The 17737-nt window shown below is 53.4% G+C and overlaps 3 protein-coding genes across 3 annotated transcripts; 1 reads left to right on the top strand and 2 right to left on the bottom strand.

Annotated features, from left to right (window-relative positions):
• Window positions 1-2127: 2127 nt before the first annotated feature.
• Window positions 2128-3154, bottom strand: AYL99_11177 (hypothetical protein; the record flags this gene model as incomplete). Its single annotated transcript, XM_018842683.1, has 2 exons — window positions 2128-2208; window positions 2264-3154. The coding sequence occupies 2 exons, from the start codon at window positions 3152-3154 to the stop codon at window positions 2128-2130; spliced, it is 972 nt and encodes a 323-aa protein (XP_018688096.1).
• A 6078-nt stretch (window positions 3155-9232) lies between these two features.
• Window positions 9233-9532, bottom strand: AYL99_11178 (hypothetical protein; the record flags this gene model as incomplete). The annotated part of the gene is made up of 2 exons (XM_018842684.1): window positions 9233-9429; window positions 9481-9532. 2 exons carry the CDS (start codon window positions 9530-9532, stop codon window positions 9233-9235), a joined length of 249 nt encoding a protein of 82 aa, XP_018688097.1.
• A 4153-nt stretch (window positions 9533-13685) lies between these two features.
• AYL99_11179 (hypothetical protein) lies at window positions 13686-16112 on the top strand (the record flags this gene model as incomplete). The annotated part of the gene is made up of 3 exons (XM_018842685.1): window positions 13686-15647; window positions 15726-15743; window positions 15807-16112. 3 exons carry the CDS (start codon window positions 13686-13688, stop codon window positions 16110-16112), a joined length of 2286 nt encoding a protein of 761 aa, XP_018688098.1.
• Window positions 16113-17737: the final 1625 nt, after the last annotated feature.

Genomic DNA, 17737 nt, shown 5'->3' on the forward strand with positions numbered 1-17737 from the left:
GAGACATCTACAACATATCGACCATGCTTGTCCTGTATGTTTGCTCGCTACGCCGCTCGACAAGGGACCAGATGGCCTTTTCATCGTCTTCTCCGTGTTTCTCTGTGAGCCAGAGACAGAGCCAGAGCCTCTCTCCGTCTACCAGAGAGCTGGAAGACATGTCCTGCCTGCAGCCCCCGACAAGGATGCCAGCTAAAAGGGGTCGAGCAGCGCTGCACTACCGAGATGAATGCTGGATGGCACACTTCAGCCCCGTCATCAGTCCATCCGACCCAGTTAGCAGCCTCAGGGATTTCAAGATCTACCGGCTCTCGTCTGGCTATATCCACTCCGCTGCGAATTTCAGGAGCAAACACCCCAGATATGCCAGGACAGCGGGAAAACATGCCGCTGCACAGAATAGCTGGAGACTCACACCTGGCAGGGCGTCGATACACCTTTTCTACGACCTCTGCCAGACAACCGACATGCATGCACCTTTGCCACCATCGTCTGCCATCCAGAGTTGGTCAGTTTGCATGTCGCTGAGCCCCTGTCCCAGATCGACTGGTAGCCACCCCCCGCCTTGCTCGGCCAGGAGAACCAACACCAAATCGGCTGCTGTGCAGATTCTTGGGGGTGCACGCAGGATCTGTACCACGTCCCGGATTGTCAAAACGCCGCTGCACCTGGTCACCAACGATAAAGGTCTGCTGTGTTGGTGGCCTCGGTCATGTCCATCCAGCATCTCGGCAGCGCTCAACTTCCAAGAAGCCATCCAGGCGTGCCCTGCTCCCTTCTCCTCGAGAACATTGTATGGCCCACACTGGGTTGAACGGGCTCCTAGACTATCCCATCATGGCCCTATCAGATCCCACAAGACGCAAAGCGAGACAGCATGAGGACAGCCTCGTCCACCAACCGTGACTCTGACTCTGCCACTTGACTCCATCCTTCAAGCAGCACCCGCCCACAATACTCAGTATGATGATACTCACCCGTCACATTATCAAGGGGACCCTTGCGCAGCAGTGCGCGGTGCATTTCCGCCACATGTACACGCAGTGGAGTCCTGCTGCGGCGATAGGGTGACGGCGTTGTCGTTGGTGGTTGTTACTGCTTCTCGCACCACTCTGGTCCAACCACGAGCCCGTCGAAACTTTTCAGATTTCCACGTCCTTGACATGAGACCTTCCCCTGCGGTCCTATTTTCAATAAGTCAGAATCAAAGATCCGTCTAGGCCTCTCGTGTTTTGCATGGCAATTCACCTGTTTAGCTGAACCGTGAGATTTTCCTGAAATGGCTCACATAAGACCAAGCAACCTCAAACAACGAAAGTTGGGAGACGAACGCCGTGAACTTCTTTCATAACACATTGGTGTGTAGAATGACCTTTGCTGGAGGCCAGGGCGATTTCCATTCCAAGAGAACAATTTAGGAATTAAAGTAGTCCCCGTCGCGGGTCCGTCTCAAGCCCAAAAGAGTCTGATTTGTATAGATGGAAATTCATTCCGTGTGTCTCAGCGAGGTCCTACGGAGTGGATAAAATGTTGGGAGGCTGTTTCGTCGACCCTGACATTGGCAGATGCGTCGGATTCTATCGTCTCGGTATGGAAAAGCTATATCGGTGCTCGAAGGGACACTATCTAACAATGTGTACGGCTACAATGTCCTGAAATCAGCTTCAGTGCCAAAATTGAGCAGCTTGAAAACGAACAACGCTCGCCTTTTCGATGAGCTATGTCAGTGGAAAAGATAAAGCGGCGGCTGTATCCAAACACAGAAAACATGCGGAAGAAGAAGCGTGTCACCGATATGACTTGATTCATCAACAGCTTCGAAATCAGATTCGGGACTATTCTGATGCGGCAAATCGCCTCACAGGCTGCGTTAGGAGCTGCTGCTGTTGGACGAGTAGTGGCTGGAGCGCCTTTGTCCAGTTCGTTTCAGGTGTGAGAACTGAGAGATTCGGAGAATACGGCTTGTCTAGTGACAACAGTCCGGTTCGGATATCCAACGACTTTCGGAGGCGAAACATCTACTCGTATGTCTGTCGTCCATTGATACCAGTTCGGTCGGTAATTTGGGGACCAGATGTCCTATTTCCTCAAACAAGTCCTCTTTCAGGTCAATTCGCTTCCCGTCACTTAGGACACAAAGTCGTCGTACTTTTTGTGCTTCTGGAGATTTCTGCTTAGGAGTTGATCAAGTTCCGTGGAGCGGTGATGCTATTATCATATCAGCGTGTGGAGGTAGGGAAGACGAAACCAGGTGATTAATTACCTTTGCTCCCAGACCCAGTTCTTCCAGCCTTTGGATAAGGCTGGGACTAGCGACATCATCTTCATCTGTCCACTGGCACGTAATTCTAACACCTTCGGACGTGAATTTCGTCACTGGCCCGTGTTCTGCACATTGCCTCAGATTGTCCATGCCGAAGCCAGAAAGTCGCCGGCCTGCGAGAAAATTGGCAGCAACCAGAAACGTAGTATCAAACAGATACTTTCGAATCATTCTCTTTAGGGGTTCTTTGTCTTTGTCTGTTCGGGCAAAATACATTGGATGGAAGCTGTTGATCTTCACTATTTTATGGCCATTCCGTAGACCAGATAGAGAGAGATCCCCGCTTGATTCCACGGATGAACAGTAATCAGCGGCAAACCTGTTTCCCACATCGGACGTCTGGCATTGACAGATCAGAACAAGGTCTGGACGCAGCAAAGTCAAAATTTCTTCAGTTGCCTCGTAAGCTGGTTCATCATCGGCAATGCGGTCTTCCTCTTTTTGTTGCATTCTTATCCTATCGCTGCGATACGGCCTGATATCGAGCACAACAGTATTGTCCAGATCGCGTCGTCCATCGAATGCAAGACGGAGAGAGTCATTAACATATTTCAGAGCAGTAGAACATTCAAGCATCTCATGGTACGAGACCTCCTCGGCCTTGTCGCTTGGTTCGAGAAGCAGAACCACAAGGTCCCTGTAACCGGTTGCCAATCTTTTTGCATTTTGTCGCGCATGTTGAGTGACACCCAACCTGACCGCAAGGTCATCGAGAGGCGCAAGGTGTTTCTCAGTTATTGTGCAATCACGCTTGCCAATTCCGCACCGAAGGCTCCATAAAGCCGGGGGGATGTCCTCCAGGTCGGTGAAATTAAATGATATGCTTGACATCTTAGATGCTGCAACGAATCGAAATATCCGGCTTTTATCGATAAATTCGCTCTGACTCTCATCGCTCGAGAGTACTGCGCCTGCAATAAAGAGTTGGCTGGCATGCGCCCCCTTGGCCGCCAAGAAAGACCCCGGCCACCACTGTGTCGGTAATGAGGATATGGAGCGTATCAGGCTATTTCCGACTTTGCTCACAAGGACCGAAACCAGAATAAGTGCCTGATGCCACGGAGAGCCGAGGTGTGGTCGGGATATACCAGTGAGACGATCAAAGGTCTCTTGACTCTAGTCGACGATGATGACCTCCCTCCCCTTCTCCCTTCCCTCTTTCACGCATCGAGGACGAAACCTACCGGCGCACGTACGCGGGGAGCAGTGTTTTTGTTTGTTTGTTTGTTTGTTTTGTGCGTTTCTCAGCCTAGCATCATCAAGTATACCGCCGGAAAAAAGGGTTCGGATTCTATCGTGAGCAGTAATGAAGCGGAAGCGGAAGCGGGGGTTGATATCGGTGGGTTGACGGGGGAAGGAGGTCCGCGGACGAAAAACCCAGAATGGAAGACTTCCTGACCCTGAGGGAAAGAGGGATCGGTGAGGAGAGGATGGGCATCTTAATCGTCATGTGTCCAGGGCATTCTGGTCCGTAAGGAGAATGCTAGGTAGGTAAGCAGGGAGGTAGGCGTGCTAGCTCCCGATGGACCAACGTCTTGGAGAATCGGAGCGATCCGTCAGTGCGCGAGGGTCGAGAAGGCAAGAGCGTAGTCAAGTTCCAAGTCAAGGACCAGAGGGACACGAAGAACAGCACGGAGAAAGCATGGCCGTAATGAGGAAGGAGAGCATCAAGAAGCAGAAGCAGAAGCAGAAGCAGAAGAAGGGAGAATGCTGGAATGTGAACATCAGATTCTTATCTGCGCCCCGATACGTACAACGCTAGCGACGAGGCAATCGTCTCGTCGTCTACGTAGCTCGTCGTCATGAGTGTTGACGACTCGTCCAAGGGAAAGAAATCGATCAGAAAGCCGACTGGGCGTGCGACCATTCATTCGGCAAGATCCAATCGCTCGAGCACGAGATGAACGCAGAAACGAAGCCCATGACCAGAAATCCACGTTGGCGTTTGAAAGGAATCTCATGGCGAGGGACAGCGGACTCGGGTTCCCATGTTATTTCCTCTGTGTGCATGTCCTGTGTATTTCGAACAGGTACCACCTTGTGCGCAGGAATTTGAACGCGATTGCAAGGCGAAGCCACGGAGCTCCATGAGACGACTCTCAAGAGCTCGCTCCCACCCCCATCTCCTCCTACCTGTCAAATGATCCTTGCCAACATGGTTCACACTGCCTGAGTCTGGACCAGGCCGAAAGTGGCCTGCCTGCGAAGCACTCTGGCGAGTCGACTGTCCCAGTCAGTTCCCATGGGGCATGTGCATGTCGAGGGCCTCTGAGCATAGCCCAAGTGGTGAGGGCCCAGCGCATTCGGGCTGGGAGGGTTGACAACATGAGTCTCGAAGGAAAGGACGTCGGCTGTGCTGGAGGGTGGGATCGCAAGTTGATTCTTCAAGTCTCACAGATGTGCTGCAGGGAAGGACTGATCATGACGACGATTGACTGTGCAGACATCGCGTGCTGAGCACATCCTCACACCCAAGCAACTCAATATTGCGATCACGCTATGGAAATTCGCGGCGGGGTTTGGATGCAGAATCCCCAGGATGTGCAACGCTTCAACAGACTCAGTCCTCAAAATGTCGCACAGAGACCACAGGCGGTGTAACCCCAGGGCGGGGGATGGGCAGTGACAGCTGCGTCGCAGCAATGAGGTGGATGTCGTGGAGCACAGGGAGTCTGATGTTGAGCATGATTGCGAAGATTTGGCTCGTTCGAGATTCTATTGCTAATTAGCATAATCGAGCCAGATCAAGCATGAGCGGTCTGATAAGCAGATGCTGTCGTGAACGACGACACCGGACAAGCTGCAAGCCCTCGCTCCCACACGCATTAGCGCCCTTGGCCACAACGGAGGCAAAACATTGCCACGAGGGAGAGGAGGAGGGATGGGATCAGTCGTAGGCATCGGTGACATGTCTCAACACATCGATGATGATCAGCGTCGACAGGAGGAACACTGAGGCTTGAAGCCGAGTATCCTGGAAGTTTCCAGATCTTCAAACGTGTTGTGCACAACAAACCTTTCGGGGACAAGCAGACGCAGGTGCGGTTGAAGTGAGAGGATCATCAACTCGGCGAATGGCGCACACGCAACCAGGATCGACCGGGCGGTTCGATCATCAAAAGTGCTCGATCGCACGGACTTCTCTGGGAAGCTATGGCTGTCGAACCACCTTGACGCTGCTCAGTCGGAGCGCGCCGATCGCAGCCCCAACAAGCTGAAACAGGCTGCTGCTCTCGTGTCGTTCGAGCCCAGTCGGAAACGCTGTCGAGGCAGAGTGTGACCTGGACCGTTAAAACGGGTTCTAGGCTCGAAGTCGGAGGATTCGGTTTGACTGGTATGACATATTTGCGTCCGTGAAGCTTTGGGTCTGGGGATCCCCACGATCTCGAGAAGGATTCTGGAGCAGATGTTCGCATTACCTATGCTGTGACGGAGGGATGAGGATCTCCGACAGCATAGGAACTGGTGGGAGGTTGTTGTTGCATCGAGGTGATCCCTGGAAAGATGGAAATTTTCACATGTCAAACGCGGCTCGCATGGAAAATTTCCAAGCTGGACAAATCACGTAAGAGAAAGAGGCTGCAAGCAAGAGACCTGGGGCGACTGCACCCCGCCATCGCTGCAGAGATCAGTAAGGGATCTTGTCCCAACAAATTTTGGAGGCGCTTAGACGGATATGATGTGTGACATTTTCTGTCTCTGATGGCTGGTGGTCGTGCGCCTTGCGTTCAATGTGAAGCATGTGCAACACGACAAACGGCGAAGGATGATGAGCGCTCTGGTGGCGGAGGACTTTGGGTCCCCAAGGGCACGCTATTTCTGGGCCGATATGATAGTGGCAAGCTGCCAGTCAGCCATACCCACCAGAGAGGAGTGATGGCGCCAGTGTGGCTTGCATAAGTCTTGGTATCAAAACGGACAGCAATTCTGAACATGCCAGCATCAGGCAGTCGGACGGTGGAGTTGATAATGCGCCGAGTCTGGCGGATTCATGCACGCAAACCTGGAGAAGGAGACGCAACGATACCCACCGCTCTCTGTTTGAACTGTTCGGGAACATTTGACACAGACCAGTCGTTCAAAATGTTTGCGGAGTGCATATTCACACCGCCAGCGGTCAAAGATGGTGGATCCAGTAGAGGTCGAGACCTTCCCCCAGTGGAGATGTGTCATGGAGTCGTTTGCATTCGAGGATACTGACTCTGGAGAATGGAGACCCGACGTTAACAGACCGGAGACGAGACTCTTGATGCTGCATAGAATGTTGGGGATATCGCCTGCCAGCTGGCCGCCGTCGAGTGGGACTGCCCATTCTGTGTATGTAATGTATATGTATAGGCAGACCCCGTGTTAGAGGGTTGATGTGGCTTGTCCGTGCAATTTGCCACCAGAACGGTTGAGAACGGCACGTTACGAATATCTCCGCGCAGTGGTTTGCTTCGGTAGTGAGGGCGGCAGCATATGTTGCGTCTTACTATGCTATTCTGGCACAAGGCGGCATGAAAAAATTTGATGGCAAAAATTAATGCGCGCCCACGCCGCCCCAAGGAATCTCCGTGGTGGATTGGCGTGCCTGGTGTTTGCACCGTTTGCAGCGTTTACTGGGTATGGCTCACGGATCCTTCCCCGCTCGGATGCTCCGTACGGCTAGCGTCAAGTTTCTCCGGCTGGGCCAACTAGCCGAAAGCAGATCCTCCGATCATGTGACCTGCCTGCGCCCCAAAAAATGCACATGCTTCAAACGTGCGAATTCCAAACATACTGTCACTGATAACAAACTCATCTGCGCCTTGATTTCTGTACCACCTTAGCGCCATTGACGCCATTCATTTATCCATGTATTAATAATGGTGATACCGATGTGTTTGCCACGTATACTTTCTCGCTATCGAATAAGCGACTACCTTTGATGCCGTCCTAGGCTGCCCGTCCTCCCATGTCGAGAAACTCCCCCCGTCCACTCGATTCGAGAGGATCCTTCCAGGGATGCGCTGAAAAGATGGATACCACTATGGAGTGACCGGCAACTAAAACATGGAGGGTGGTCAGGTCATGGTGTCGACACGGCTTGTCAACAGGGAGGGGGTTTCCCCTCCCAGCGCGCAAGGGTTTCATTCTCCTGTATCCGAGGCCTCACCCGCCGCAGGGTCTTCTGGCTGGACTTTAAATTGCCCTGCGCTTAAGGGATTTTCAACTGGCACAGTCGATCACCAGGGTTTCTAGGCGATGGAGGGGAGGAGGCGAGCAACCCACCCCTCCTTGACTCGACAAGAGGAGGGGTCGAGGCCAGGCAAAACTACTGTAACTGACATGCAGCTACAAGACAAACTCCGTCTCTTTGCATAACAAGATTGCCAGCTGCCCGGGGAGGCTCCAAGCGTGCAGCACAGTGTCCTCTATACCTCCTCCACAACTTCTCCTGATGAGGGTCTTGAAAGGGGCTTGTGGAGACACCCGCATACCTGTGGACGGGCTTCAACTCGAGGGGCACTACCGTCTTCCCTTCTGAGACGAGCAGGAGCGAGCATGCACTCCAGATTGGGGAGGAGAGTCAACGCAAAAGATGTTACAATATCCACCTCGTACAAGATAGCACGTTAGAGATGTGCCATGTAGGTCGGCAAGGAGTCAGTGCAATACTATTGTTTGATTGAAGCTCAGCAAGAACTCTTTCCAGATAGCAGGCGGTTTGGGAGTCTCAGGTGTCCGTCTATCTGTGACCGGTGTGAAGCCCCGGCCGGTACCACTATCATCAGGGCAACCTTGGGTGGTTCGATGCTCGCCGACGTCTCGGCGACGAGCATTCTGTTGTCCCCTCAAACTTGAACATGTCCCTTGTTGTTTTGAAGTTGAAATAGTAGCGCTTGTCACAAAAGGGAAAACAACCCTTGGAGCTGACTATGCTTTGCGCTGACCTGGACTCCTGGAACGAGCCGGCATCCGTGCGCTTCAGTCAATTCACAAAATGGAAACGCTGGAAGGGCGTAGGTAAGGCAAGGGACACCGAGAAATTGCCCCCGATAACTCCCACAGTGGTGTCTGTCGCATCGCACCATTGGCAGTGCTGTGGCTGTTCGACATCGCTTCACTCTTACTCTGTGGTTCGACGAATTCTTCGGGTGTTGGTTGTCGGAATCGCTTACTACTTTAGTCCAGGTATGCTCGTACGGCGTACGGCGTACCTGGGGTGAAATGGCTGGCACGGTAGCCTCGGTCCACGTTGATTCACCCTCCATCCATTTGGATGGAACGGGTGCAAACATACACTTTCTCGATACGAGGGCACACCTGCTCCAGAAGGGGGCCCTTCAGTAGTTGACTCAGGATGCGACAAGGCAGGGTGACAGTTAGCGCGTGCATAAAGGTGGAAATTCTCCCACAAGATAGAGGTTGACCTCCGCAATGCGTGGCATTGATTGGTCCTGCGTCCTATACCGCCTTTTGGGCCGTGGGGGTTACATTCTTGGTGGACGCCTATGAGGTGCGTACCTCCGAAGGACTGCCTGCCACGGCCCATGGGTTCTCGAGGTGTTTGACATATCCCACAGACCTTTATGGCATCCTATCTTTCCGTCACTCGGGTCCGCAACATGACGGTGCGCCGTGGCAAGGAGGCAGTCAGATAGCAGAGTTCTGTGAGCACAAATACACCACGCATTGTACGTCATCTTTTGAGGAGGCTGTGACGGGCTTCACGGAAGGTGAGCACTTTAAAGGGCATCATCTTTCTGACGGAAATCTTGCAGGATGACAAAAAAGGTACGTACCTGAGGTCATTGGATCTATGTATATTTCCGTGACTGCCGCCAGATCCGGTATGAAAATGCATGACAAGTCAACGTAATCTTCTCACAGATGGGGAAGGTTCCCCCAGGATGCGCAAAGCCACAATCTCTGACGCGAGCAGGCTCAAGAGCCCGTGTCAGGGAGGCCGGTATGATTGGAGCAGATAATCTTCTTCACCGCCTTGATGGAAATTTGAGCCAGGTGCGCCGTCAGCGAGTCAAATGATGGAAGGCTCCTCACCGCCCTGCTAGAGTCTCCCCAGAGAGCGGTGGTGGCCTGTGGCGCTTTGGGACATGGTCGAATTCCAATCCCAGTGGTCACTGGTCAGCGGCGTCAAATTCTCCAGGCTGTGCGTCGCCGGGCTCGCTAACCTGTCGCCTGCTTTAGATTCTCGCGGGGTAAGATGAAAAGACATTCGACCATCGTGCTTTCGCGAGGTCGCCAATAATGACGATCGCATCCATGATTGTGGTAGGCGTGCAGCTGGCAGTTATTTTCTTTTTCTTTCCACCACTAACCAACCTTTATCGACGCCTCACTCGTTGAGCCCGCATACAAATCTTGGTCTCGTGATGGCGGTCTGTAGGAAATGAGAGCCGCTAGATGCATTTTTGCAGCAAGTCATGATGTCGTGATGTTGTGGCAGGGACAAAACCTTGGAATATCGAAAACTTTCGCCCACACCGCGTCCCCAACGGTGCTCATGACCTTGACCTAGAGTCGAGGTCGGATGTATGATCCGGGGCTATTAAACCACGATGGACATTTTCACATCTCCATGCAGCTTTCCAGAGGGGGAAGTTGTGGCAGCCGAAGTGATACGGCCGGCGGCAGTCTTATTAGATGTAGAGATTGGTTGTGCGGAGTCTCTATGCAACTTACTATGGACGGCCCTTTGCTCCCGCCTGGGACGGGCTCTGGGCTGGGTCATGAGCTGGGTCTGTATTTCGACAAGATCGTCGAGGCCAATGGCTTACGGTGTAGCCTACGTCTAGCCAGAGGTGCTGTTGTGAAGGTTCCGGGGGGGCAGTGGGCAGGAGAATGGGCTTCCCACGGGCGTGTCCCAGCCCAGGTGCTAACTGGCCTGAACCCCCAGGGCCCCCCCCGCTGGGAGCTTAGCATCTCACGGTGATTTGAGGCCCGCCCTGATCCTATGAGCCGCCTGGGGTATCCCGCCAGTGTCCGGTCCTTGAACTTGCGGAAAATCTTGATTTTGCTGGCCACGAATGCCACCCCTAACCGGGGCAGATCTGCGCTGCCACGCGAAGGATTGCCAGGTACACAAGAAGAGCGGCCGAAAAGATCCTCAGGGCCGCGGTGGGCGGCCACCCTCCGCGCAGAAGGGAGGTATGCCCTGAGATTTATGCCCTTTGCTCGGCCCGGGAGGGAAGGTGTGACTGGGTGCATTCAGGTAGAGGGAGAGGCTCTCATTGGTCTCGCGAGTGCGAGTGCCAAAGTGCCAGGTCGACGGTTTGCGTGGAAGCGAAGGGTTCGTTGCGTAGGAGGCGGTCTTTGAGAGCCAGACAAGCGTGGGCTGGTGCTTGGTCGTGCTGGGGAATTGGTGCTTAGGCTTACAGGCTCGTGGTTAGACCGGGTTAGGGGCCTTGACGCGACCTCTAAGCAAGCAAGCGGGACAGTCAGCTTGTGCCGCGACCTTCACAGCCAGTCAGTACTTTGTGTCTCCGTACATACACTGGGTCTCATGTTTCATTTTGCTACCAGAACTCCGTCCTGCGGACAGGGTGTTGGTGTACAATGTCGATCCATGACCATGTTGGACATGATGAGCCGGGTATTCTATGCGGAGGGAGGTCTTTGCGACGAGTACTCGGGCCCATGGACTGTACAATACCAAGTTCCGCACGGCCGCCGAGGCATCATGGCAGTGAGCCGGAAATGCTGACTGTGCTTCGGTGTTCTTTTTTTTTCTCTTCACCCTCTTTTCATTTTTGGTGGCATGAGTGTTCGTAATTCGCCCTGTTTGTGCGCGAGCGAAACTGAGCGGGAAAAGAATGCGACGCGCCTACAAGGACTTGGCCTGACGCGTGCCGGGGATGTGATTGGCCGGAAGAGTGAGCCGTGCGCCCAGCATTTCCGGCCAATAGCAGCCCGTCTTTCTGCCGGTTCATTTGCTGGGCGCCACTGTCTTTTTCGCTTCTCGTCTTTTGAATTTTTAGCTCTTGTCCTTTCCTCTTTTATTGCTTTTGGCGGGGAAAACTTGAATGGCATTGTGGACAAAACTCAGTTCAGTCAATAATTATTATTCACTGAGGTTCTTCTATTTCCGGCTGGGAAGTGCCGCGTGCGATACCTAGACACGCAGACAGCCAAAAAAAAAGAGGACAAGCTCAGACCATCCTGTGATCCTGTCCCCCAGCCCCATTTCCCTTCCTCTGGTTTCTTCGCCTTCGAATACCCGCCGTCTCCCGTGAACGGCTCTTCCGTTTCCGGTGGGGAGCGATAGAGGGGAACTGGGTGCTGCGTGCGTGCAATCATGTCTCCTGCTGGAGCCCACGGGCTTCTTATACAAGCAATTATTAAAGGTTGTGGTGCAATCGGGTCATAGCTCGCACGAGTTGTAACGGAAGATTCGCTGAGAACATCATCGCATGATGTTTTATATGCTCGATGCGGTCTTCTGCGGCTTTTTCCATCCACCATGCTCCGAGCATTCCCGCCACCAATACTCTGCGCACATTGCTGGTAACTCTTACTCGAGGGTATGTCCGATAGCGGACTGGGGAGGGGCAGAGGAAGCAGATATCTTCATATTACATAGATACGCAACATCTCAGCATGGCTGGCTCCTGGGACTCCCTGAGTTGACTTTTTATAAGATCAGACCACGGCGAAATACAGATACCCACACCTTATTTCCTGGGGGGCTTGTACCGTATAGACTCGTACTCGTACACCACAGCCTCCGTCTATCAGTCTCTGTCTTTCTCTCTCTCTTTCTCGCGTGTGTGTGTGTCCTATCTTTTGCCTATCTCTACTCCGGGGCACCCACCTCCCTCCCTTCCTTGTCTTCCGTATTTCCAACCATTTTCGATTGGCAATTCGCTGCCATCTCCAGTCACACATCTGCTCCCTCCCCCATGTCAACGACCGTGTCCACTCGCCATTAGCGTTTCAGACCAAATTCTTAGCCGCAGCGACACCACCAGAGTGGCCGTCGTGTCGTGCGAGAGCGTTGGGATCGCGAGAGTTCAGACGAGTTGCGCCACCCCAAGCCCTCAGTCCACCGCGCACTTTTAGCCTGCGCCCTAGGTTACCCACTACTGCATCTCATCGGACCAGGGTTATCAGTCTTCGCCTCTTCGCTCTGCAGTGGTCGCGCCAGTCATACCCACTCTCTAAAACCAACTCTGGACAGAAACTAGGGCCTTTAGTCCTCCCAGCTCCCAGGTTCTCAGCGCCGCCCCTCCGTTCTCACCTCAACTTGCCCATCCGATCCTCATCTACCGCCCATCCTCCCACCCTCCACCCCCCAATCGCCCACTGCTCAGCGCAGATCCGAGCTTCCTGCTTTGGGCCGCTCGAGACTCAACACCTTTTGGCTTTCTCTTTCGTCGGCCTGCCTTTCCCTCTGGCACACTGGCACACACCACCTCGATTAGCCACCACCACCAACCCCAAAATAATCCCTCTTCCTCCTTCTTAACCTTCCACCACCAATCCTCTCCCCCTTCCTTTCCATACTCTAGGCCTTCACCCAGCCTACCTCTGTGAACGTCTATCCTAGAAGGAATTGGGACACTTGATCACGAACACGGCCAGCGGTATCACGACGGTCGACCTGCCCTGATCTCATTTTTGCCCTTTGTCGGTCACCGATCAGCACAGCAGTCCGGATCTGCGTGGGTGGAAAGTCCCGCCAACAAAGAAAAGAGGAGGATAACAACAGGACCTTGTCACGCCATCTGACTTTGTTCCTGTGTCCGTTGGGTCCTTTCCTGTCACTTTTTGGGGCACTGCAGAAAGAGGAGCAGAACAACAAGTCGTCGCTGTACGGTTGATCTCTGGTCCCGTGGCGATACTAGTGTCTGGCTGCCATTTTGCATCAGTGAAAGTGACGGGCTCTTTTCACCTTGACGAGAACTATTTTGCACCCTTGAACATAACCTCAGTACTTCATTTTCTGCTTGCTTTGTTCCTGCCTGGAGCCTGAAAAAAAAACCACCCCTCCTGCAATTGAATCAGTGAGTACCTTCCCACTCCCCCGTCCCCCCAACTGACGCACTCGTGTGGGTGCGCATGGTCTGGCGCCAACCCTGAAAAGTTGGCATGGCCTCGTCGACCCCAGCGTGGCTGCGCTTATAGCTCACCCGTCATGCCTCTTCCTCGTTCTCTTATCCTCCTCCTACTACACCACGCTCCTACGACTGGCCTTTATCCTTACCCACAATGATTTTGACTTGCTGCTCATATACTGACTTGCCTCGTCCTGTCTCAGATTGTCCTTAACCCTCCCAAAAATTCACATCCGACCTGCTGCAGGTTGCACTTAATGAGCCTCATTGCGCGCTGAAAACCTGCAGTCTTGGTATTGATCGTCCATTCACACGATCGACCAATGCCTTACACGCCGCCAACCCACCACACGCCCTCGAGCTCTAAACAGTCCAGTCCCACTCCGAGTAGGTCACACTCATACATCAAAGGACCTTCTCTTTCTCCAGAGTCTGCCGATCGACCAAACCCGCCTCGTTCCAGCGGCTCCTCTTCATACCTCACCAAGCACCGACGGAGTCCCTCGTTGAACGATGCTGCCAAGATTGAGGTCCTTCACAATGGCGAGGCGTACGAGGTGAACGGGGCCTTTGACCCCCATGATAGTATCCGCCAGTCGCCTCCGCCTGTGACAAATGCATTAATACCTGCAGGGATGACAATATCCCCCCCAGACTCCTCTCATAACTCGAGTGACGAGGATGAACCGGAGCGAGGACGGTCGAGGGATTTCGACGAGGACCTTCAGGCCCTGCAAGAAGCTATCCGGTCGATAGAGCAGAGGAAGGTTACCGGATCTCCCACCCGTGGAGAGGACAGCTCCTCTGCCATGAGAACAGACACTGTGGCTTCCCGCCTTGACGGGACGCAATCCGCAGGGCCTGCGGTCCTGCGACTACCCTTGTCGCAGGAGGCTCGAAAAATCTCACACTCGAGGTCGTCGACCGACTCCAATATTGTTTTCGAATCACCATCAAAGCAAACCCCCTCTCTGGCCCTCCGGCCAGACACTGATGACAGCGACAGCGACAACCCACCCGCTGAGCGACCGGCAATGGTACGCAAGAAGTCAGGTGAGCTCGTCCGTCCAGCTCTTCGACCGTCGTCACGACGGCGGCCATCAAGCATGCCGGGGACACCTACCTATTCCAAAGCCGTTCACTTTGACTCTCACCTGGAACACGTCAGACATTTCCTGCAGGTGGACCGACCACTCGCCGTGAGTGCCGGTTCATCTCCCGTAGAGAACTATGAGAGCGAGACTGATTTCCCGTTTGGATCCGAGGAGTCCAATGCTCGGTCTCGCACACCCTCATATGAATGGGAGATTCGCTTGAACAATTTCCCGAGTGACTTGGAAGCTCGACGGTCACTGCCTGTCTTCGTTGAAAGAATATTCCTGTCGTCGGACAACAAGAACCTCATTGGGACGGTCGCGGTGCAGAATCTCGCGTTCCACAAGCAAGTCGTCGCTCGGTTCACGTTCGACTACTGGAAGACCACCTCGGAGATCGTTGCCGACTACAACAATGATGTCCGCCGGAAGGGCAACCATGATGGTCTCGACCGCTTCAACTTCAGCATCAAGCTCGAAGACCAGGCAAACCTGGAAAGCAAGACACTGTTCTTCTGCATCCGCTACAGTGTCAATGGCCAAGAATTCTGGGACAACAATGCCGGTGCCAATTACCAAGTCGACTTCAGCAAGAAGTCCAAATCGCCACCGACCAAGTCTAGCCCTGGTCTTGGTGAGAGACCGCTCAATGCCTTGCCTCGCAGTCGACCATCACCACCTACCTCTTCTGGAAGGCCCGTCTCGATGCCTATCTCATTCGATGACTTCTCCACCGGCTTTGACAGCTTCGGAAGCTTCTTGCAATCCCCGAGCTCACTGATGGGTGAACCCAAACTCAAGCTGAGGAGTCCCAAGTCCAAATCAGAACTGCTCCCTGATGCTCCCCAGCGCCGTAAGCAGGCTGGGCCGCAAGCATTTGGGAACCGGTATGATTTCAAGACATCGTTGACAGCCGCAAAGAACAACGCATATGCCGCTATGGGCGAGTGGTCTGGCTTGGGTCCAAGGACGAACACAAAGCAGTCTTCCCACGAGGTCTCTGCAACTACTCCTGTGCAGAGTGTTGCGAATGCTGCTCCCAAGCATGAAACTGGCGTCAACGGTGTCAAAGTCGGAGCGAATAAAACCGCTCCTGATGCTGCTGCTTCTGCTGCCGCTCCTTTGACATCCAAGCCGGCTGCTCTGCTCTCTGAGAAACCTTCTCTGAGTTCACAGAGCTACAAGGAGCTCGTAAGTCTCATCCCCTGACACCTTTGATCTTGCGTCTCTCCAGCATTGTTTCAGGATCAGGCTAACAAAGTCGTACAGGTGGACAAGTACTGCTTTGTAGGTACCCGGGGAAAGAGCGAGGAAGTCACGACACATTGATGTGCTAATTCGTTGTTGCAGTTTGGGACAGCCAAGGTTGAGGGGTCGGCGGACTCTACCTCTGCGTCGGAGAGCAATGGAGGCAGTTCGGCTGACTCGTCCGGCTCGACAACCCCCACACCACCTCGAAGTATGTCGCCCGTCCCGGATGCTCAATCGTCAAAGCCGTTTGCGCAGTATGTCGCCCGTTCTTCGTCACCTTTGTCATCTGGCGGATTCTTCGGACCCCGCTCTGGGTCGCCGGCGTCCTTTGGATATCCATACCACTCGGCGACCCAACATACCTTGATGTCCGAGTCACCCACACCGACTGCAATTCAAGGATAACATCCATTTCATCACTCGCAAGCATGCTTGCAATCAACCTGGCCAACTCTGCCCGACGTTGGTCATGGCAGCACATACAGAGACCGATTAATCGATGCGGTCGGACAGTCTTCTGAACGTCGGATGTCCTGGACAGATCCCAGAATACCACTCAGGCAGATGGTTGATACGGGATACCCCGGTTGAGACACCATGGCGACGGCACCTTTTCGTCCGGGGCGGATCAAAATCGTTGCTTTTCTTGTCTGCTGTTCTTTTAGCGACCCAGACAAATTTCCTCACCTTTTACCAGCATCATGCGGATTACGGCACTTTCGTTTTCTCCGGCGGCGTTCGCGAGGAATCCTCCCCACTATTGTTAATAGACGCTCCTCCTCAATTCCAGGCTCGGCGGTAACCTGACGACAATCGCCAAGAGAGTTTTAGACTGGACATTATGAGGAATGGCCCATTGGGCCAAATCCCGCCGAGGAGCCACTGGAAACCGGCAGATCACAAAAAGTTCGATGGAGTTGAAGGCGTCAAACTTGCTTTCTTGTAAACACTTTTTGGGACGAGTTTGGCCGTTGCGGGATAGTTGTGGGATTTCTGGAACAAAGTCGCTCGTCAAATGTCCCTGGATGAAGATCGCGTCATGGAAGGGTCGGTCGCTCGGATTGTATTGTGGCCTGTAGAGAAAGGGCTCTTTTTGTGCTATGGCCTGGCAATTTCGGAGCGACTGATAATGATTCGAAGAAATGATTTGGACGTGATCAAGGCCGAGGTTGGTTCTGTTTTTTTGGGAGGGGACACCAGGCTAGAGCGACTTTCCATATCCTTTCTCTTTTGAATCGAATCAAATACATCATAGTTCTCCTGATTGTGTCTGTCGTGACTACCGCTTCGTCTCAGTCAACTTGGTTAGAGTAAGTAGCCCATGGGCAGAGCACATGTGCGTGTGTGTAGTAAGTAGTGTATGTAGCAGTGGCGACTCAACAATGTGAGGGCGAAGTCAGTTGTCGTTTATTTTGTTGTTGTCCATGCAGTGGCTCGGTCGTCGTTGGCCAAACCTGTGCAGGTTGGGGCGGCGATTGACCCCTTGGGTGTGTATGTGTATACATGTATGCATGTGTGTGGGTGTGTACGCGTGCATATGTATGGACGGGTGGAGGTGGTGATGTATATACCGTGCGTATGGTATGCCCATTGCCCATTGAGGATGTAACATGTGGTAAGTATGCTTGGTTACATGCATGCTCATGCACAGCATCTCGCGTCTCATATGCCATGACATTCAGGAAGCCTGTACGTCGTCCCCATACACAACACCTGGTATCGATGTGTATCCTGGACGCATCATGAGATCATGCGCCATCGCAGCGCCTTCATCTCATGGTGTAGTATAGGTGTGTTGTGGCATGCAAGACTGGCATTGGAAAACGAAGAGGCGGTGGCAGGATACCTGCCATGGATGCCGCCATGTCATCGCTATGACGCGGTCCAGTAAGTAGTGTGCTAATCCAAGGGGCCTTGGGGGCACTGAGCTGGACTGCATGGCGATGCCTTCGTCGAAGTGAGAGCACGGAATGAGCGTCGGCACGTGCGCTGCAGGAGCGATGAAGAGAGGCCTCCACGATAATGATCAC

The sequence above is a fragment of the Fonsecaea erecta genome (genome assembly GCF_001651985.1).
Source record: "Fonsecaea erecta strain CBS 125763 chromosome Unknown Scaff13, whole genome shotgun sequence".
Taxonomy (NCBI): domain Eukaryota; kingdom Fungi; phylum Ascomycota; class Eurotiomycetes; order Chaetothyriales; family Herpotrichiellaceae; genus Fonsecaea; species Fonsecaea erecta.